The sequence below is a fragment of the Heptranchias perlo genome, chromosome 18 (genome assembly GCF_035084215.1).
Source record: "Heptranchias perlo isolate sHepPer1 chromosome 18, sHepPer1.hap1, whole genome shotgun sequence".
Classification (NCBI taxonomy): Eukaryota; Metazoa; Chordata; class Chondrichthyes; order Hexanchiformes; family Hexanchidae; genus Heptranchias; species Heptranchias perlo.
Genome location: NC_090342.1, coordinates 33,924,169 through 33,946,377, shown reverse-complemented (window position 1 = coordinate 33,946,377; position 22,209 = coordinate 33,924,169). Strand labels below are relative to the sequence as shown.

The following is a 22,209-nucleotide window of genomic DNA, read 5'->3' as shown; positions in this document are numbered from 1 at the left end:
TCTTTGTTCTAGGTGTTGTGTGAGGGTCATTGTGCAGCAGATGGCACAACTCTGTGAAATCAACTAACAGTATTTAATCTTAACACTGCATACACTGTGACTTACACGGAAGAATCCAATAAATAATCCATCACAGGCAAAAATGTTGCCTTTTTGTCGCACCAACAGGCTGTGCCCCCCCCCCCCCCCACACCCCCACAGAAGCCCACCAACCAGGAGACTTTCAGATCCTCTCCCACCCAGCGTATCTGGTAACATGCCTTCCCTCCAAGTCCCAGATGCAGTGACCACCACTGTCACATTTCGGGATTTCTGACAATTTCATCATGGAACAGTCTTGGTTATTTGCTTACCACATTGGGTTTAGGCAGTTTCATTAACCCATCCCAGACTGGAGATTGGGTGATTATGCTGGCATGGCTTCTTTCCTGTGAACTCAGTAGGGAGTGTTGCTAGGGAAGCTCCTACGTGGGGAGCAGGGGTTAGAAGCATGATTAATTGGTAAGCCTACTGGCTAATCACCAAACAACGAGACCTGGGAGAGACTCCTGTTCAGCTAGGAGATAAAGGACAGAGTTTACACTCAGTTCCAGAAATCTTGCTATGGGAGACATGCAGGGAGCTAGTATTCTTTAAGATAGGGCTGGTCAGGAGCAGAGGAAGGGCTGACTAGAAAAATGATATTTAGCTCGTTAATAGAGACAGTGTGGTATATTTATTATTTTCTTGTTTTATGTGGAGTGATACTGAATTAAGTCAAAGTACAGTGAGATTTTCTATAAATCTTATTCTGCTCGTTCAGTTCAACCAGTATGACCTCTTGATTGGTACCCCATCCACCACCCTAAATATTCACTCCCTTCACCACCGGCACACCATGGCTGAATTGTGTACCATCTACAGGATGCACTGCAGCAACTCGTCAAGGCTTTTTCGACAGCACCTCCCAAACCCCTGACCTCTACCACCTAGAAGGACAAGGGCAGCAGGTACATGGGAACAACACCACCTGCACGTTCCTCTCCAAGTCACACACCATCCCGACTTGGAAATATATCGCCGTTCCTTCATCGTCGCTGGGTCAAAATCCTGGAACTCCCTACCTAACAGCACTGTGGGAGAACCTTCACCACAGGAACTGCAGCGATTCAAGAAGGCGGCTCACCACCACCTTCTCAAGGGTAATTAGGGATGGACAATAAATGCTGGCCTTGCCAGCGACGCCCACATCCTATGAATGAATAAAAAAAATCTCACCAAAGTGTTCACCAGGCTGCCTTTCAGAAGATTGGAGAAGTGTAAGTAGAGGCATGAGCGAGATTACAGTATCCAGTTCATCTGACAAGGGTTTTAATTGGTACAATTCCTCGGGTCATACTATCATATTACTCGATATCAGGCAGTAAAGTTAAATTCCTTATTGTAATGGGATGCAGGTTCCACTTAAATCCAGAGTCCATGACACAAACATAGCAGTAAATTGTAGAACTCAAAAACTAGCAAGTGCAGACCATCCCTAGGGATCAAGGAATTCTGTGCCACGCAAACATAGCAAAATAAAGTTATTCTGGTTGCCACAAAACATGTTTGTGGCTGTTCATGATTTTTTACTGGTTTCCATGACATTAACTTTTTTTTAGCATGACAGTAAATGACAGAGACAAAAATCTGCTACCTGCTTTCCCGTTTTATTCCTGTTAGCGGATTCAGCTCTGGTTTTACCAGGAAGCCTGAAGCTAAATCAAATGCATCTTCAAAAAGCATCTGTAAAAAGGGGGGAAAAGGCAGCTATCTTCATTACACACGCAACAAAAAATTATTACTATAGGAAAACTATCCATCTAAACCACACTTCAGGCATTCTAGGCAAACTAAAAGGATTCATCCTTGTATTCTGCAAAGCTGGCAATCAGATAAAGGACATATACATCCTAGTATTACCAGAGGTTTCCAATAAAGAGGTGCCAGCTACAACTAAAGTCTGAATGAGTTGAGACCTTTCAAGATTGTAGACTAGTGAACTGGTTAATGTGCTATGGGCCTTGTAAAGAAGACTAGCGAGCAAGGAAGTCTTGGAAGACAATTGGTACTAAGGTCCCGTCTTTCTTAGATACGAGCAAAGGGGAAAGGAGTGTAACAACTAATTTCCCTTATCAAACTAATTGACATCAGGCAATTATAGATTCTGACACATGTCCATCCAGTTCAACAACACCTTGGAAGTATCCATGTGAAAGAATTGACTATTTTGACATTAATGGTCCTAACTCCTAACTGGGATTCACTTAGAAAGAATATGGTTATGCTTTGCCCACGCCTAAATAAGAAGGTTTTAGAAAATTGCTCAAGATTTCTAGAATGGACAGAATGTTAAAGGAAGTTTTAGAACTTTTGAAGCAGTTCTTCAAATATCAGCATGTTAACAATGAAGATGGAGAATTAAGCATATAATCAAACAGAACTAAAACTTGTAAAGTGTATCACAACTATTAGTAGCTCAGGTTTCAGAACAGAGAAAGTAAACAGTATAGTGATACAGACATAATGTGCACAAAAGGTTAGTTAGGCTAGAACAAGAAGATAACGACCAGAGAAAGAAAATAACACAATAATTACTATTGCCCATAAAATTTCCACTGTATTTCTCAAAAAATCAACCCTCATTTCCAGGAAAGAATCAGTGGTTTCTTTCATGAACAACAATAAGTAAACTGTTCAGAATATTTGGTGTTTCCCAGTTGCCCAACACCAAATCCCCATCTTCGCTTTTCAAAGGCACTGCTACTTCCTTGATTCCCTTTTTACTCCATGTACTTACTGATTTTTTATATTGTTTTTTAGATTCCCTGCATTCTAATCTCATTGTCTATGTTTTCCTGTCTAACCAGATGTTTATCCTCTTCACCCTTATCCTTATATTCCTGTTTGTCTGCTGCTGAACCCGACGATCTATATTTGATGAACACCCTTTTTTGTCCTTATTCTTCACAATACCTCCATTGTTGTCCATGTAGGTTTCTCCTTATTGGGATTTCTTACCCAATGGTACAAATTAACTTTTTAATTCCTGTATTGTGTATTTAAAGGCCTACCACTACAATTAACTATTTCCTCATTCCCCCAAAGTTTGCCTTCCTAGAATTAAGAGTCTTTGTCCTCTCCATCACAATGACCATTTACTTTGTCGACTGTAACATCTCCCGCCTCCACCTCTACCTCAGCCCATCTGCTGCTGAATCCCTCATTCATGCCTTTGTCACCTCCAGACTTGAATATTCCAATGCTCTCCTGGCCAGCTCCCCATCCTCTGGAAACTTTAGATCATCTAAAATTCTGCTGCCCGTATCCTATCCCACAGCAAGTGCTGCTCACCTATCACTGACCGACATTGGCTTCTGGTCCCTCAACACCTAAAGTTTAAAATTCTTACCCTCATTTTTAAATCCCTTCATGGCATCGACCCTCCTTATCTTTGTAACCTCTTCCAGCTCTACAACTCCCCTCTCGAACTCGCTATTCCTTGACTCTGGCCTCTTGTGCATCCCCTTCCTTTGATCTACCTTCAGGCATCTAGCTCCACACTCTGGAATTCCCCCCCTGAACCCCTCTGCCTTTCCACCTCCCTCTCCTCCTTTGAGACCCTTCTTAAAACCCACTTCTATGACCAAGTCTTTGGTTACCCCTCCTAATATCTCTTTTTGTGGCTCGGCATCCATTTTTTCTAATTACACCCCTGTGGAGCAACTTGGGATGTTTTTCTATGTTAAAGGCACCATATAAATGCAAGTCTTGTACTCCTCTTATCCACGGTGAATCTGATGCCAAACTCAATTACGTTATGGCTAGCACAAAACCAAGCATCTGTGTAGTGCTGTGGGCTAGTAGCAGCAGAATTGTATACCACCATAATCTCATGGGCTAGCACATCTCTCACTCCTTGATCACTACCAAGCCAAGGCAGCAACTCTGGCTCAATTTGTAGGGTAGAAGGGAATGCCAAGAACAGCACCAAGCGTAGCTGAGAATGAGTTATCTACCTAGCAAAGCTGCTCCAGCGGGCTATGGTCCCGATAGTCCTCTCCCGAGTGCCTAGGGGACACTCAGTTTCCAGGTACAATGGACAGGAAAAGCGGGTGGAGATAGAAATACATTGGGTTTCCAAACCCTCTACATTGCCCCAAGATATCTGGGGCTTCCCCAAAAAGGTTGGCTTGCACCTACAACACGTTCAGGACAAGAGGTGCAATGGAAATGAAGCGAGAAGGGATTTCCCGACACTCTAGCTTCAAGTTTCTCTCTGTCCAATGGTAGGGCACCCATTTTTAATGACATCTGAAGAAGGTGGCATTCGGCCTTGCACTTGAGACCTGATCAGATTGGTGGATCTGAGGGAGCCAGGCAGCAAGACAAGGGGAGCATGCAAAGGTAAGTCCTACCTTCTTTTGCAACGTCCCCACAGATTTTCAGGTTTGGGCCTTCTCCCTACAGCAGCCAGATGGCCCTGAGACTGGCAGGCAGTCCCGCAGCTGCGCCACTGTTCCCATCCCCATTTCTGTGGCCGCGGCTCTCAGTTGAGATGCAACCGGGCACCCTGAGACCTGAACAGGGGGACCGCACTTCAGCCACGCTGATCTGTCCAGGACATGGGCAAGGGATGGAGGAATAAAGCAGTCCATGGGTTTAATTTAATTCATTTACATTAGTTTGTAAATAATTATTAATTAAGAACAGAACGACCGAAAAGTCAGGAGCACTGTAAAAACTCTGTGCCCGGTTCTCGAATCTCCACTCCCGTCCAGTAAGACTCCAGCTGGGGAGCGCAGTCCCTGAAAATTGACTCTTTGTAACCACTCTTTGGGTCTAAAACATAAATGTAAAGGCACTGGAAGAGGAGACATGATTCATGTTATGTAGATGAATAGGTATCCCTGTTAACAAAGGGAGATAGGAAATGACTTGGTGTAGTTATTGACCATGGAACTGTTATCAAAAGGGCTAACCATTTACCACAATGGATCCCGGGGATGTTTCAATAAGGGGCCACATAAGAGATTCAGGGTGTGTAGAGTCAAGGGCCAGGTATGGATTGAGGGATGGCTACAAAACAGAAAGCAGAGGGCAGTAGTTAAGGAAAATTTCTTGGATTGACAGAAAGTGGGAAGTGGTGCCCCCTGGGGCCACTGTTGTTCACCATATACATTTATGATTTTGGGTCAAGGTCATGATTGGGGAGCGGGGAGGGGGTGTGCATATGCATATCCTAATGCCTGTATCAAGTGCGCCTATATTTTTTGCCTATACCAATATGTGGGCGGTGCACTTCTGGCTCGTAATGAGTGTGTGCTTCCTGACCACTATATTGCAGGCAAAGGCACACGTTTAGCACCCGAAAAACTGGCGCGGTGTCATCGAATTTCTAGGTCTATGGAATTAAACATCAAGAGCAGCAGGCTATGGCCAAGGCTAAGAGGTCCCACAACCAACAGTACAGAGTAAAACTTTATAGCCCTACCAGTCAAGAATGGTGGTGGACATCCAGCAACTAGTAAGGGGAGGAGACTCCATGAACATCTCAATCCTCAACAATGGTGGAGCCCAGCACGAGTGCAAGAGGCAAGACTGAGGTGTTTGTAAGTATCTTCAGCCAAAAGTGCAAAGTGGATGATCCTATCCAGCATCCTCCTGAGGTCCCCCCATCATGGATACCAGTGTCCAGCCAATTCAATGCGTTCCTACATTATGACAGTGACTATACTTCAAAAGTACTTCATTGGCTGTAAGGTGCTTTTTGACATCCTAAAGTCATGAAAGGCGCTACATAAATGCAAGTCTTTCTTTTCTTTCTTTCCATGTGACATTAAGAAGTCAGTGAGTGCACTGGGGCCTGAAAACATCCCTGCTGTAGTGCTGAAGACCTGTGCATGAGAGCCAGCTGTTGGCAATGAATGGGTTAAAATCAATATGAGGTTTACCGTAAAGGATACATGCACTGTTCTCATGCTGGGCACACGATGGAAAAATACTGAGTACTGTTAGACAATAGTGGCTATGAACCATTAACACTTACCTATAACAGGGATGAGCACATACTTGAGGCATGGAGCAGTCAGAGCCAATGAATAACGGTTAAGAATGTTAAAAACAAGGTAAGGCCCATGAACAGTGCAAGAATCAAACGTTAGAAATAAAATTGGCTGGTTGATGAATAATGCTAATATATGTATTTCTGTACTAACTATAAACATGGGGGTCACCAAGGAGCCTGGCAGCTACAGAAGTGGAGGTTCCTAGCAGAGCAATGTTTCCACATGAAGTTACGGACATCTCTTGAAGCCCTGATGGGACTACCTTTTGTAAGTAAGTGTGAGTTGAAAAGCTGGGGTTTTAGATTAACTAGCTGTACCTGCCTAAATAATCACCTTATGTGTATATATAAACGTGGGAACAGTCTGAGCAAACACTGCAGAGGCTGCAATTAATTATCGTGATAACTTTATGCACATTGCAATGTCCTCCTGTTAATCAGGATACGATTATTCAACTGTAAGTCATAGAGTCATAGAGTTATACAGCACGGATAGAGGCCCTTCGGCCCATCGTGTCCGCGCCGGCCATCAAGCCCAGTCTAATCTAATCCCATATTCCAGCATTTGGTCCGTAGCCTTGTATGCTATGGCATTTCAAGTGCTCATCCAAATGCTTCTTGAATGTTGTGAGGGTTCCTGCCTCCACAACCCTCTCAGGCAGTGAGTTCCAGACTCCAACCACCCTCTGGGTGAAAAAGTTATTTCTCAAATCCCCTCTAAACCTCCCGCCTTTTACCTTGAATCTATGCCCCCTTGTTATAGAACCCTCAACGAAGGGAAAAAGCTCCTTAGTATCCATCCTATCTATGCCCCTCATAATTTTGTACACCTCAATCATGTCCCCCCTCAGCCTCCTCTGCTCCAAGGAAAACAAACCCAATCTTCCCAGTCTCTCTTCATAGCTGAAGCGCTCCAGCTCTGGTAACATCCTGGTGAATCTCCTCTGCACCCTCTCCAAAGCGATCACATCCTTCCTGTAGTGCGGCGACCAGAACTGCACACAGTACTCCAGCTGTGGCCTAACCAGTGTTTTATACAGCTCCATCATAACCTCCTTGCTCTTATATTCTATGCCTCGGCTAATAAAGGCAAGTTTCCCACCTTATCTACCTGTTCAGCCTGGAGCTGTCTTACTGCCTAGGATGGAAGCAGGCTATCAACATAACATAAAGAAAGTTCAGATTGCAAGAACTCAATGAAAAATCACAAGGGAGGAAAAAATCATCAGGTAATTCATCCCAATCACTTAGAACAGCATTTGTGTCTCCATCTGGGAGTGACACAATCTGCTGAGGGAAGGGGTTGGAGGGGAACACAACTATAAAGGACAAAAGAAATTGCATTTTTTTTAAAAAGAAAAGAAATAGCATTGTGTCATTCGGTGCTACCAAACTACTTGAGTCGACAAGGTTACTTGCCCAGTACAGCATCCACAACAGGGAGTAGAATGTACACTGCATATGTCAAGAGAACCTGCCTCACACATTATGGGTTTTGTCCATCATAACCAATGGCATTGTGTTTTCTGTAGAAAGGGGAAAACTAGAAGAAGAAAAACCTTCTCTTGTCTTTTTTTTTGCCTATTAAGTGAGACATTTTTTTACTTTTATTAATCTCGTACAGAAATTTCTTTGTAAGGTACCTCGTCATGATTGGATTCTGAAGAACCACTTGCTCCTTGGCTGTCTAAAGCTCTGTCTCTCACAGTACAGTCCATCTGCAAAGGGATCTGCAATGTGATTTGTTCACCTGGGGACAAACACACCCTTTGGGAGCATTTTTTGAAGATGGCTGCCTTCTTCTCCCCAGACATGTCCTGCCAGAGATGCGAAATTGCTTTTGATACAATGGGCAAGGTGATCTGTTCCATGGACACAATCCTGTTCTCCACCAAAAGGTCCACTGTTTCTTTGTAAAAATGTAGGTATCTGCCAAAAAGAAAAATACAGTAGAAAAAATTTCAAAACAATTTGTAAGTGGCAACAGCCTGGGGAGATTCACCATCTGATTTTTGCATCTCTTCCTGTGGGGAAGTGCCCAGAGGCCCTCATGGCACTTCTACCTTTGACACAAGGATAATATTGAGAATTCTGCACTGTAAAAGTCACAGGTTCATGTCAATGCCTTTTGGTCCAAAAATAACATGTTAAAGCAACAACACTACACTGCAGTGCCACCAGATCAGCACTTAATTTGTTTTTAAAGCTGTTGTACTCTTTGATGTCCTTTTGATGTGCTGCACTAGTGCAATGACAGACTGCACTGCAAAATGATTGGGTTTCCTTGTAGTGCCCCATGAGGAATTCCCAATCCTATAGTTTTTGGGGAAAGGCAGTTATTAGGGAGACTGAAATACTTCTACTGAAAGGTGAGATAAATCAGATGGCAAATCCGTCTTGTGCAACTCCTAGAGGCCTGGCCAAGAGTGGAACTGGAAGAAACACACTCACTTGATCAGTAGGAGAAAGGCTTTCAGCACAAAGATGCAAGCAGTGATAAAATAAGATTGTTCCTAGATTTCAAATAACATGAAATAGAATGTACAGCACAGAAACAGGCCATTTGGCCCAACAGGTCCATGCCGGTGCTTATGCTCCACATGAGCTTCCTCTCTTCCTACTTCATCTAACCCAATCAGCATATTGTTCTATTCCTTTCTCCCTCATGTGTTTATCTAGCTTCCCTTTAAATGCATCGATGCTAGTCACCTCAACTACTTCTTGTGGTAGCGAGTTCCACATTCTAACCACTCTCTGGATAAAGACCATGACAGGACAAATCAAGTTTGTACACAAACATTATGCCATTGTAAGCTACACCAGAAGAAATACAAAGGGGGTGGAAGTGTAGGGAGGACATAGTCTGCAAAAAAACTAGATTTGTACCCTATAAATGCACATGTTTTTCAAACAGTTAAGGACTGATGTGTCATCCCATGTGCCTCAGAGAATCTGCACTTATTCTGATCAAGAGGGGTATGTTTGTCCAGTGCAAGACCACAGCAACAGGTACAGAACTGAACACTTTCCTCACCCTATTCGGATTTTGCTGTTGGAGCATTGTTAATTTATTTGGAAAACAGAAATTAGTGGGATTAGGAGAGGAGAAAGACAATTTGAAGAAACTTGCTGATAGTGACTTACTTAACCACCCACTGTTCACTCCATAGTACTATAATGGTATGGTGTGCAATACTAACCCTTCAAATTCTATGAGGTCTGCTGAGGATTTCACAGGAGACTGGGAACAGACTGGTTTCACATCACTCTCTGCAGGATGTCCTCTGTATTCCCTCAGCCACTGCCAAAGGGCCACCCTTGTCTTACCAGGTAGGTTTGCTGATGCCAAGTCACTGCGAAGGCAGAAAAAAATTGTTAGGGATGTAAGTGAAGGTACGAAAGAGAAAAAATTGAGAATGCAAAAATACTGGAATTCAGGAACCCATCCTCCAAATGATGCAATGTGGTAAATTTAAAATCAGAAAATTATAGCATTTGAATGAAATTTCAACAAAGTATTGTTTGCTTTCTCTTATATTTTCATTAAGATTCTTATATTTCAAGAAATAAAACTGTACTTATGGCTCCAATATGTCTGTCTTCCAATTCCTGCACATTTACCCTTTAAACTGCTAAAGTACCACTGATCTTTGCATTAAGTAGTAATGCGTTAACGTTACATGTTAATGTAGAAACAGTAATATATAGTAACTGGATGTACATCTGCTGCCCAGCTGCAAAACCTCACCTTTTATTCAGATGTGTCAATCACTGGTTTAAAGGTCCAAATGAGGCTTGGCTGCAACTCGCCTCCGTTTCTATGGCGTGTTTCAGAAGCCACCGGAGAGACTTTCTGTATAAGTTAAATTCGATTCTCTTTCAGAATCCACAAAAATTTAATCCTCTTAAGTGTTTTAAGTTCCAAAATTGGCCCTTTGAATATCGGCCCACTGGCTTTAAGTGTCAGCGGGACATCGGAGTGTCTGTTGCATGCACGCATCTTAACGCGCCAGGGCCAAACCCAGAAACGGGCATGTTGGAGCCGGGATGCAGTCCCGCTCCGAAAACTTAGTATTTTCACTGCCCAACCGCCCCCCCCAACCCACCTGTTTGTGGGGGGGTTAAAACTACTCCCGGGTACACCAATGAAAGTAGTAAATGGTTCAGTATAGTTTTTTAAAGTCATTTTCAGTGATTTAAAATCAGGTTACTCACAGGTGGAGAATTAGGCACTCTTATCAAAAATGCTTATTTTTTGTGATAAACCCATTTTCAGCTGTATTAATAAAACTGCACCAGGTTACCACTCTTAAATACATCAATGAATATTATTTAATACAAAGAAAAAAAAATGATTACGTTCTATTATGCTGACCGACTGCGCTGGTTCATGGACGTTTTAAGTTTGTGACTGTGCAAATGTACTTTAGCGGAAACTTGAACTGTAACCTAACCAGCACAATTTGTGCCCAATTTCCTGCCCAAAGTGGAAACCCTATCCCATGATTAAAACTATCATCAAACATGAGAGGGGCAAAAAGTAAAGATGAAGCTCCCATCATGTGTTGACAATATAATGAGCCGTCGATGATGTGAGAAAATGAATTGAAGCACGCTCCCAGAACAAGGCCCAGTGGTTCTCACTCCACTGTGCCCCACTCCCATTTGAATGACTACCGCCCCATCTCCAACCTCTCTGTCCTCTCCAAAGTCCTTGAACATGCCTCCCAAACGCGTGCCCACCTTTCCCACAACTCCATGTTTGAATCCCTGCATTTCGGTTTCCGCCCCGGTACAGGACTGAAACGGCCCTTATCAAAGTCACAAAATACATCCTATGTGACTATGACCGTGGTAAACTATCCCTCCTCATCCTTCTCGACCTGTCTGCAGTTTTTGACACGGTTGACCACACCATCCTCCTCCAACGCCTTTTTTCCGTCATCCAGCTGGGCGGGACTGTGCTCGCCTGGTTCCATTCTTATCTATTCAGTTGTAGCCACAGAATCGCCTGCAATGGCTTCTCTTCCCGCTCCTGCAACGTTACCTCTGGAGTCCCCCAAGGATCTATCCTTGGCCCCCTCCTATTTCTCATCTACGTGCTGCCCCTCAGCGACATCATCTGAAAAGACGTCAGGTTCCACATGTATGTTGACGACACCCAGCTTTACCTCACCACCACCTCCCTGGACCCCTCCTCTGTCTCTCATTTGTCATATTGCTTGTCTGACTGGATGAGCAAAAATTTCCTCCAGCTAAATATTGGGAAGACGGAAGCGGTCTTAGGTTCCCACCACAAACTCTGTTCCCTAACCACTGACACCATCCCTCTCCCTGGCCACTGTCTGAGGCTGAACTAGGCCGTTGCAACCTTGGCATCCTATTTGACCCTGAGATGAGCTTCCGCCCACATATCCACTCCATCACCTAGACCGCCAACTTCCACCTCCGAAACATCACCCGTCTCCGCCCCTGCCTCAGCTCATCTGCTGCTGAAGCCCTCGTCCATGCCTTTGTTATCTTTAGACATGACTATTCCAATGCTCTCCTGGTTGGCATCCCATCTTCTACCCTCCATAAATTTGAGCTCATCCAAAACTCTGCTGTTCGTATCCTAACTCGCACCAAGTCCCGTTCACACATCACCCCTGTGCCTGCTGACCTACATTGGTTCCATTGGTTCGGGAACGCCTCCATTTTAAAATTCTCATCCTTGTTTTCAAATCCCTTCATGGCCTCGCCCCTTCTTATCTCTGTAACCTCGTCTAGCCCCACAACCCTCTGAGAACTCTGCATGCCTCCATTTCTTGCCTCTTGCACATTCCCGATTTTAATCGCTCCAACATTGGAGGCCGGGCCTTCAGCTGCCTAGGCCCTAAGCTCTGCAATTCCCTCCCTAAATCTCACCGACTCTCTCACCTCCTTTTAAGATGCTCCTTAAAACTTACTTCTTTGACTAAGCTTTTGGTCACCTGTTCTGATATCTCCTTATGTGGCTCGGTGTCAAATTATGTTTGATAATGCTCCTATGAAGCGCCTTGGGACATTTGATGATGTTAAAGGTGCTATATAAATGTAAGTTGTTATTGTTCAAAGAATGAAGCTGGAACAATAATCCCAGTTGAAAGAAAGGGTATTATATTGGTGTTCATACTGAACTAATGATTCCCGTAATGACTACAACTGTGTTGCATAAGAACAGCAGTAGGCCATTCAGCCCCTCGAGCCTGTTCCACCATTCAATGAGATCATGGCTGATCTTTACGCTAACTCCATTTATCCGCCTTGGCTCCATATCCCTTAATAACCATGGCTAGCAAAAATCTATTGATCTCAGATTTAAAATTATTAATTGAGCTAGCATCTACTGCTTTGTGTGGGAGGGAGTTCCACACTTCTACCACCCTTTGTGTGAAGAAGTGTTTCCTAACTTCTCTCCTGAATGGCCTGGCTCTGATTTTAAGGTTATGTCTGTTTGTCCTAGACTCCGCCGCTGTGGAAGAAGTTTCTCTCTATCTATCCTATCAATTCCTTTCAAAATCCTAAAAACCTCACTCAAATCATCCCCTAACCTTCTATATTCAAGGGCATAAAAGCCTAGTTTATGTAATCTCTCCTCATAATTTATCCCTTGGAGCCCTGGTAACATTCTTGTGAATCTGCACTGCACTCTTTCCAAGACCAATGTATCATTTCTAAGGTGTGATGCCCAGAACTGTACTCCAGATGCGGTCTAACCAGGGCTTAGTATAGCTGGGCCTGCGGCAGCTGGTGAGCGATCCAACACGAGGGAAAAGCCTACTTGACCTCGTCCTCACCAATCTACCTATCGCCGATGCATCTGTCCATGACAGTATTGGTAGGAGTGATCACCCACTGTCCTCATGGAGACAAAGTCCCGTCTTCGCAATGAGGACACCATCCAACGTGTTGTGTGGCACTATCACCGTGCTAAATAGGATAGATTCAGAACAGATCTAGCAGCTCAAAACTGGGCATCCATGAGGCGCTGTAGGCCATCAGCAGCAGCAGATTTGTATTCCAGCACAATCTGTAACCTCATAGCCCCGGTATATTCCTCACTTTACCATTACCAACAAGCCAGGGGATCAACCTTGGTTTAATGAGGAGTGTAGAAGAGCATGCCAGGAGCAGCAGCAGGCATACCTAAAAATGAGGTGCCAATCTGGTGAAGCTATAACTCAGGACTACATGCATGCTAAACAGTGGAAGCAACATGCTATAGACAGAGCTAAGTGATTCCACAACCAACGGATCAGATCAAAGCTCTGCAGTCCTGCCACATCCAGTCATGAATGGTGGTGGACAGTTAAACAACTAACGGGAGGAGAAGGCTCTGTAAACATCCACATCCTCAATGATGGCAGAGTCCAGCACGTGAGTGCAAAAGGCAAGGCTGAAGCGCTTGCAACCATCTTCAGCCAGAAGTGCTGTGTAGATGATCCATCTCGGCCTCCTCCCGATATCCCCACCATCACAGAAGCCAGTCTGCAGCCAGTTCGATTCACTCCATGTGATATCAAGAAACGACTAAGTGCACTGGATACAGCAACGGCTATGGGCCCCGACAACATCACGTCTGTAGTGAAGACTTATGCTCCAGAACTAGCCACGCCTCTAGCCAAACTGTTCCAGTACAGCTACAACACTGGCATATACCCGACAATGTGGAAAATTGCCCAGGTATGTCCTGTCCACAAAAAGCAGGACAAATCCAATCAGGCCAATTACTGCCCCATCAGTCTACTCTCAATCATCAGCAAAGTGATGGAAGGTGTCGTCGACAGTGCTATCAAGCGGCACTTACTCACCAATAACCTGCTCACCGATGCTCAGTTTGGGTTCCGCCAGGACCACTCAGCTCCAGACCTCATTACAGCCTTGGTCCAAACATGGACAAAAGAGCTGAATTCCAGAGGTGAGGTGAGAGTAACTGCCCTTGACATCAAAGCAGCATTTGACCGAGTGTGACATCAAGAAGCCCTAGTAAAATTGAAGTCAATGGGAATCAGGGGGAAAACTCTCCAGTGGCTGGAGTCATACCTACCACAAAGGAAGATTTTAAACAATTTTACAACACCAAGTTTTAGTCCAACGATTTTATTTGAAATTTACAAGCTTTTGGAGGCTTCCTCCTTCCTCAGGTAAATGTCAGGAACTCCTCCAAGCCTACGCATTTATAAATCACAGAACAATACATGGTGATTACAGATAGTCTTTGCAACTGCCCGTTGCCAAGGCAATCACAGTGTTCAGACAGAGAGGTGTTACCTACAGAGCCCCCGAATGTACAGTCAACAAAAAAAAAACAGAAAAAAAACAGAGAGAGAGAGGCAGAAACATCCGGAAGGCAGAGAAAGCCAGCAAATGACCCGTTATATTAAAAACAGATAGCTTTTGTTCGCTGGTGGGGTTACGTGTAGTGTGACATGAACCCAAGATCCCAGTTGAGGCCGTCCTCATGGGTGCAGAACTTGGCTATCAATTTCTGCTCGACGATTTTGCGTTGTCGTGTGTCTCGAAGGCCGCCTTGGAGTACGCTTACCCGAAGGTCGGTGGCTGAATGTCCCTGACTGCTGAAGTGTTCCCCGACTGGGAGGGAACCCTCCTGTCTGGCGATTGTTGCGCGGTGTCCGTTCATCTGTTGTCGCAGCGTCTGCTTGGTCTCGCCAATGTACCATGCTCTGGGGCATCCTTTCCTGCAACGTATGAGGTAGACAACGTTGGCCGAGTCACAGGAGTATGAACCATGCACCTAGTGGGTGGTGTCCTCTCGTGTGATGGTGGTATCTGTGTCGATGATCTGGCATGTCTTGCAGAGGTTACCGTGGCAGGGTTGTCTGGTGTCGTGGACGCTGTTCTCCTGAAAGCTGGGTAATTTGCTGCGAACGATAGTCTGTTTGAGGTTGGGTGGCTGTTTAAAGGCGAGTAGTGGAGGTGTGGGGATGGCCATAGCGAGGTGTTCGTCCTCATTGATGACATGTTGAAGGCTGCAGAGAACATGGCGTAGTTTCTCCGCTCCGGGGAAGTACTGGACAACGAAGGGTACTCTGTTGGTTGCGTCCCGTGTTAGTCTTCTGAGGAGGTCTGTGCGATTTTTCGCTGTGGCCCGTCGGAACTGTCGATCGATGAGTCGAGCGTCATATCCCGTTCTTACTAGGGCGTCTTTCAGCGTCTGTAGGTGTCCATCGCGTTCCTCCTCGTCTGAGCAGACCCTGTGTATTCGCAGGGCCTGTCCATAGGGGATGGCCTCTTTGACGTGGTTAGGGTGGAAGCTGGAAAAGTGGAGCATCGTGAGGTTGTCCGTGGGCTTGCGGTAGAGTGAGGTGCTGAGGTGCCCGTCTTTGATGGAGATTCGTGTGTCCAAGAAAGAAACTGATTCTGAGGAGTAGTCCATGGTGAGCTTGATGGTGGGATGGAACTTGTTGATGTTATCGTGTAGTCTCTTTAGTGATTCTTCGCCGTGGTAATCTGTAATCACCATGTGTTGTTCTGTGATTTATAAATGCGTAGGCTTCGAGGAGTTCCTGACATTTACCTGAGGAAGGAGGAAGCCTCCGAAAGCTTGTAAATTTCAAATAAAATCGTTGGACTATAACTTGGTGTTGTAAAATTGTTTACCATTGTCAACCCCAGTCCATCACCGGCATCTCCACACAAAGGAAGATGGTAGTGTTTGTAGGAGGCCAATCATCTCAGCCCCAGGGCATTGCTGTGGGAGTTCCTCAGGGCAGTGTCCTGGGCCCAACCATCTTCAGCTGCTTCATCAATGACCTTCCCTCCATCATAAGGTCCGAAATGGGGATGTGCGCTGATGATTGCACTGGACAACATCCAGGCTTGGGCTGATAAGTGGCAAGTAACATTCGCGCCAGACAAGTGCCAGGCAATGACCATCTCCAACAAGAGAGAATCTAACCACCTCCCCTTGACATTCAACGGCATTACCATCGCCGAATACCCCACCATCAACATCCTGGGGGTCACCAGTGACCAGAAACTTAACTGGACCAGCCACATAAATACTGTGGCTACAAGAGCAGGTCAGAGGCTGGGTATTCTGCGGCGAGTGACTCAGTTCCTGACTTTTTTTTAATTCGTTCATGGGTTGTGGGCATCGCTGGCAAGGCTGGCATTTATTGCCCATCCTTAATTGCCCTTCAGAAGGTGGTGGTGAGCCGCCTTCTTGAACCGCTGCAGTCCATGTGGTGAAGGTTCTCCCACAGTGCAGTTAGGAAGGGAATTCCAGGACTTTGACCCAGCGACGATGAAGGAACAGCGATATATTTCCAAGTCGGAATGGTGTGTGACTTGGAGGGGAACGTGCAGGTGGTGTTGTTCCCATGTGTCTGCTGCTCTTGTCCTTCTAGGTGGTAGAAGTCGCGGGTTTGGGAGGTGCTGTCGAAGAAGCCTTGGCGAGTTGCTGCTGTGCATCCTGTGGATGGTACACAGTGCAGCCACTGTGCGCCGATGGTGAAGGGAGTGAATGTTTAGGTTGTTGGATGGGGTGCCAATCAAGCGGGCTGTTTTATCCTGGATGGTGTCGAGCTTCTTGAGTGTTGTTGGAGCTGCACTCATCCAGGCAAGTGGAGAGTATTCCATCACACTCCTGACTTGTGCCTTGTAGATGGTGGAAAGGCTTTGGGGAGTCAGGAGGCGAGTCACTCGCCGTAGAATACCCAGCCTCTGACCTGCTCTTGTAGCCACAGTATTTATATGGCTGGTCCAGTTAAGTTTCTGGTCAATGGTGACCCCCAGGATGTTGATGGTGGGGTATTCGGCGATGGTAATGCCATTGAATGTCATGGGAAGGTGGTTAGACTCTCTCTTGTTGGAGATGGTCATTGCCTGGCACTTGTCTGGCGCGAATGTTACTTGCCACTTATGAGTCCAAGCCTGGATGTTGTTCACTTCTTGCTGCATGCGGGCTCGGACTGCTTCATTATTTGAGGGGTTGCGAATGGAACTGAACACTGTGCAATCATCAACGAACATCCCCATTTCTGACCTTATGATGGAGGGAAGGTTATTGATGAAGCAGCTGAAGATGGTTGGGCCTAGGACACTGCCCTGAGGAACTCCTGCAGCAATGTCCTGGGGCTGAGATGATTGGCCTCAAACAACCACTACCATCTTCCTTTGTACTAGGTATTCCATCCACTGGAGCGTTTGCCCCTGATTCCCATTGACTTCAATTTTACTCGGGTTCCTTGGTGCCACACTCGGTCAAATGCTGCCTTGATGTCAAGGGCAGTCACTCTCACCTCACCTCTGGAATTCAGCTCTTTTGTCCATGTTTGGACCAAGGCTGTAATGAGGTCTGAAGCCGAGTGGTCCTGGCGGAACCCAAACTGAGCCTTTCCACCATCTACAAGACACAAGTCAGGAGTGTGATGGAATACTCTCCACTTGCCTGGATGAGTGTAGCTCCAACAACACTCAAGAAGCTCGACACCATCCAGGACAAAGCAGCCCGCTTGATTGGCATCCCATCCACCACCTTAAACATTCACACCCTCCACCACCAGTGCACAGTGGCTGCAGTGTGTACCATCCGCAGGATGCACTGCAGCAACTCGCCGAGGCTTCTTCGACAGCACGTCCCAAACCCATGACCCCTACCACCTAGAAGGACAAGAGCAGCAGGCACATGGGAACAACACCTACACGTTCCCCTCCAAGTCACACACCATCCCGACTTGGAAATATATCGCTGTTCCTTCATCGTCGCTGGGTCAAAATCCTGGAACTCCCTACCTAACAGCACTGTGGGAGAACCTTCACCACATGGACTGCAGCGGTTCAAGAAGGTGGCTCACCACCACCTTCTGAAGGGCAATTAAGGATGGGCAATAAATGCTGGCCTTGCCAGCGATGCCCACATCCCATGAACGAATTTAAAAAAAGCAAAACTTCCTTCCTTTTATATTCTCGCCCTCTAGAAATAAACGTTAACATTCCATTAGCCTTTTTGATTGTTTTTTTGTACCTGACCACTACGTTTTAGTGATCTATGTAGTATGGACCCCTAAATCTCGTTGGACCTCCACTGGTCCTAGCTTTTCACCATTTAAAAAATACTCGGATCTATCCTTTTTTGGTCCAAAATGGATGATCTCACACTTACCTGCGTTGAAATCCATCTGCCACAATTTTGCCCACTCACTTAATCTATCAATGCCTCTTTGTAATTTTATGCTTCCGTCTACACTACACAATGCCACCAATCTCTGTGTCATCGGCAAACTTGGATATATGGTTCTCTATTGTTTTATCTAAGTCATTAATAAATACAGTGAATAGTTGAGGCCTCAGCACAGATACCTGTGGGACACCATTAGTCACTTCCTTCCAATTTGAGTACATACTCATTATCCTCACTCTCTGTCGTCTAATGCCTAATGAATCTTCTAACCAGGTCAACAATTTTCCTTCAATACCATGAGTCTTAATTTTAACTAACAGTCTCTTATGTGGCACCTTATCAAATGCCTTCTGGATGTCCATATAAACTATATCCATAGACTTGTTGATTTTCATACTGTACCAATGTTCCTTGTAGTAACTGATGTATTGTTCTTTTACTTCTTCCAGGTTTGATGGATGACCGTCTTCCAAATGATATGCTTCTGTCATTTAGCAGAATATTAGAAAGATTAATCAGATTTGTGAAGCTCATAGCAGTGTCATTTACGTACGATTTGAAACATTATTGAAAAAATATTGGCATAAATTTAAAATGATGAATTGAACTGATTCATTTCAGTCTGTCGATATGAATGGTACTGCGCCAGAGGTGTAAGGAGTTTAAGGCACTGACAAACTAACTGAAGTACAGCTAACTGGGTAAACTGATGAAGCACTTTGGGATATCTTGAAGACAGTTCATTCGCAATAAACTTTGCTGCCATGTTCCATACATTGTCAAGAATGCAGAGCGGAGGTAATCGTGCTAAATATACCTATTATCACTTAAATTGAGATTTTCTTGTAACTATACCTACTACTGTGAATGTGCACATATCTGCTTTTGCACTCAGGAGACAACCACAAGGACAACCTTTCATCCAAACTGAACTAAACGTATCAATTTCAACTCACCGCAGTTATTAGAACTCAGTGACTAATTTTTTGCTTGCTGACATTTTGATGACCTTAGAAATAGAAACTGAATTATCACAATGGTAATAGTCCTGCATATACTAACCTTTCAGTTTCAGCAAATTTTCTAGCTTTCTTTCTAAATCCAGGATGTAGTTCTTTGCCTTACGCAATACCTGCCACTGCAAATAAAGTACAATTTACAGCAAAAGGTTTAGCCTTTGTCATAACATAAAGAAAGTCGTTTAATTCTGCAATGTCACTGCTGCTAAGAGAAACGTATTTGATCAGAGTAAAAGGGAAAAGCTCATACTGTACTGATCATGTCTGTGGCAGCTCCTACACATATACAGTACACACCAGGAAAAGGGGAACAATTCAATCTTGTCTGATACTGCCCAGTGTGTGCCGTTTCTATATACTTGTAACATATATCAGAGGAAGATAGCGGATCTTAGAGGCGTGAAATAAGTGAAATGGAGATAAAATAATTTGTCTCATGTTGCTTTCAGAATTTACTATATTTCCTATCTCTTACCCTAAAAAGCAAAATGGAATATGTGTTACACAATATACAAAGAAGTGTGACACTATGTAACTCAGTGAATTCTATAATATAAACAAGGTTTCATATCTATATAACAGTATGTTGCTCTATGATAAAAAAAATCTAGGGAGTTATCCTCTAACATAAGAAACAGGAGCAGGAGTAGGCCATACGGCCCCTCGATCATGGCTAATCTTCTAGCTTAACTCCACTTTCCTGTCCTATCCCCATATCCCTTGATTCCCTTAGCGTCCAAAAATATACATACTCTTGAAACCCAGTTATTCTGTGCAGAATACGCTACCCAAACTAGATCATATTTGATTAGTTTCAGGTGCCACGCAACTATTGATCAAACTCCGTCTTACTTTTGAAGTGGTCCTTTTGGTCCTCTTGGACTGAGGACATACCGTGTCTCGTAGGTGATTGAAAAGACCTGCCAGTTTTGCACGATGCCGAGCTTGAGAAAGGCGGCGACGAGCCACCCGAGGTTCCACTTCCTGCAGCATGGCCAAAAAGCTAGGACTCGCATCCGTGTAAGGACTGGTGCACTCTCCGGAGCTCTCCATTTAAACCTAAAATCCAGGAATAAGAGTTGCAAACCGTTAAACATGAGTAGCATGACCATCCTATTATACAGATTAGACTCCTATAATTCCCTTATCATTCTGCTTCAGAAAATTTCCTGTAATACTCTCTTACGAAACACAGTGCAGTGTTCATGGATTGATGGCACTTCCCAATTAGATTCCATCTCTTATATTACTCATTAGTGTCCATTATCTGTTTCCATAGATTATGGAGAATGGGAACTAAGTGATTTAATCGACAGGTTTACCTTACATAAAACTACATAGAATCTACAGCACAGAAACAGGACTTTTAATACAAATGGTCGATGCCAGTGTATATATTCCACACGAGCCAACTTCCACTCCAATTACCTCTTCCCACCCTGCCGCTGTATCTCTTTATTCCCTTCTCCCTCATGTATGCATCAAGCCTTCCCTTAAATGCAACAATGCTATCTGCTTCAACCACTGCATGTGGCAGTGAGTTCCACATTCTCACCACTCTTGTTCTGGACTCACCACAGGTGGAAGCAATTTCTCCACATCCATCCTGTCGAACCCCTTCATAATTTTAAAGACCTCCATCAGGCCTCTTCATAATCTTCTCTTTCCCAGAGAAAAGAGCCCCAGCTTGCTCAATCTTTTCTGATAGTTGCATCCTCTCAATTCTGGTAACAACCTTATAAATATTTTTTGCTCTTTCTCCAGTACTTCAGGATCTTTTTTGTAGTATGGAGTCCAGAACTGCCCACAGTACTCCAAGTGTGATCTAACCAAGATTCGATATAAATTTAACATTGCCTCGCTTCCTTTTTATTCTATTCCTCTAGAAATGAATCCCAGTACTTCAGACTTTTTATCACCTCATTAACTTGTGTTGCGACTCTTAGTGTTTTATGTATCTGTATTCCCAGATTTCCTGCTCCTCTACCCCATTTAGTTTTTTACCTTCCCAGGAATAAGTGGTCTCCTTATTCCTCCTACCAAAATGAACCACCTCACACTTTGCTATATTGAATTTCATTTGCCATTTATCCGCCCACTCTGAAAGCCTGTTTATGTCTTCTTGTATTTTGGTGCAGTCCTTCACATTATTAGCTTTGCCCCACAATTTGGTATTTATAGAACCATAGAAAAGATACAGCACAGAAGGGGGCCATTCGGCCCATCGTGTCCACGCCAGTTCGAAGAACAATCAGGTGCCCATTCTAATCCCACCTTCCAGCATCCGGTCCATAGCCCTGCAGCTTATAGCATTTAGGTGCAGGTCCAGGTACTTTTTAAAAGAGTTGAGGGTCTTTGCCTCTACCACCAATTCCATACACCCACCACCCTCTGGGTAAAAAAGTATTTCATCATGTCCCCTCTAATCCTTCCGCCAATCAGCTTAAATCTATGTCCTCTAGTTCTTGAACTCTTCGCTAGGGGAAACAGGTACTTCCTGTCTACTCTATCTAGGCCCCTCATAATTTTGTACACCTCAATCAAGTCTCCCCTCAGTCTCCTCTGCTCCGAGGAAAACAACCCCAGCCTATCCAATCTCTCCTTGTAGTTGCAATTTTCAAGCCCTGGCAACATTCTTGTAAATCTTCTCTGCACTCTCTCCAGAGCAATTACGTCCTTCCTGTAATGTGGTGACCAGAACTGCGCACAATATTCCAGCTGTGGCCTTACCAGCGTTTTATACAGTTCCATCATTACATCACTGCTTTTGTATTCCATACCTTGGCTAATAACGGAGAGCATTCCCTATGCCTTCACAACAACCTTATCTACCTGTACTGCCACCTTCAGGGACCTGTGCCCATGCACTCCAAGGTCTCTCATTTCTTCTACCCCTCTCAATATATTCCCGTTTACTGCGTATTCCCTTTTACTGTTTG

General features: G+C 44.6%; 1 protein-coding gene across 1 annotated transcript; it reads right to left on the bottom strand.

The window, feature by feature from the left end:
- Positions 1 to 1,671: 1,671 nt before the first annotated feature.
- LOC137334457 (stimulated by retinoic acid gene 8 protein-like) lies at positions 1,672 to 20,323 on the bottom strand. Its single transcript, XM_067999139.1, has 6 exons — positions 20,123 to 20,323; positions 19,314 to 19,389; positions 18,570 to 18,735; positions 9,286 to 9,438; positions 7,729 to 8,014; positions 1,672 to 1,764 (listed from the first exon to the last, which is right to left on the bottom strand). Exons 1-6 carry the CDS (start codon positions 20,321 to 20,323, stop codon positions 1,672 to 1,674), a joined length of 975 nt encoding a protein of 324 aa, XP_067855240.1.
- Positions 20,324 to 22,209: the final 1,886 nt, after the last annotated feature.

Excerpts from the sequence above, each read along its gene's own strand:
- LOC137334457 (XM_067999139.1), bottom strand. The coding sequence starts at position 20,323 with ATGGAGAGCTCCGGAGAGTGCACCAGTCCTTACACGGATGCGAGTCCT. Across the intron at positions 9,439-18,569 it reads AAGGTGCCACATAAGAGACT|TGACTTGGCATCAGCAAACC; the intron begins GTTAGTTAAAAT and ends CTGCCTTCGCAG. Across the intron at positions 8,015-9,285 it reads GACCTCATAGAATTTGAAGG|ATACCTACATTTTTACAAAG; the intron begins GTTAGTATTGCA and ends TCTTTTTGGCAG.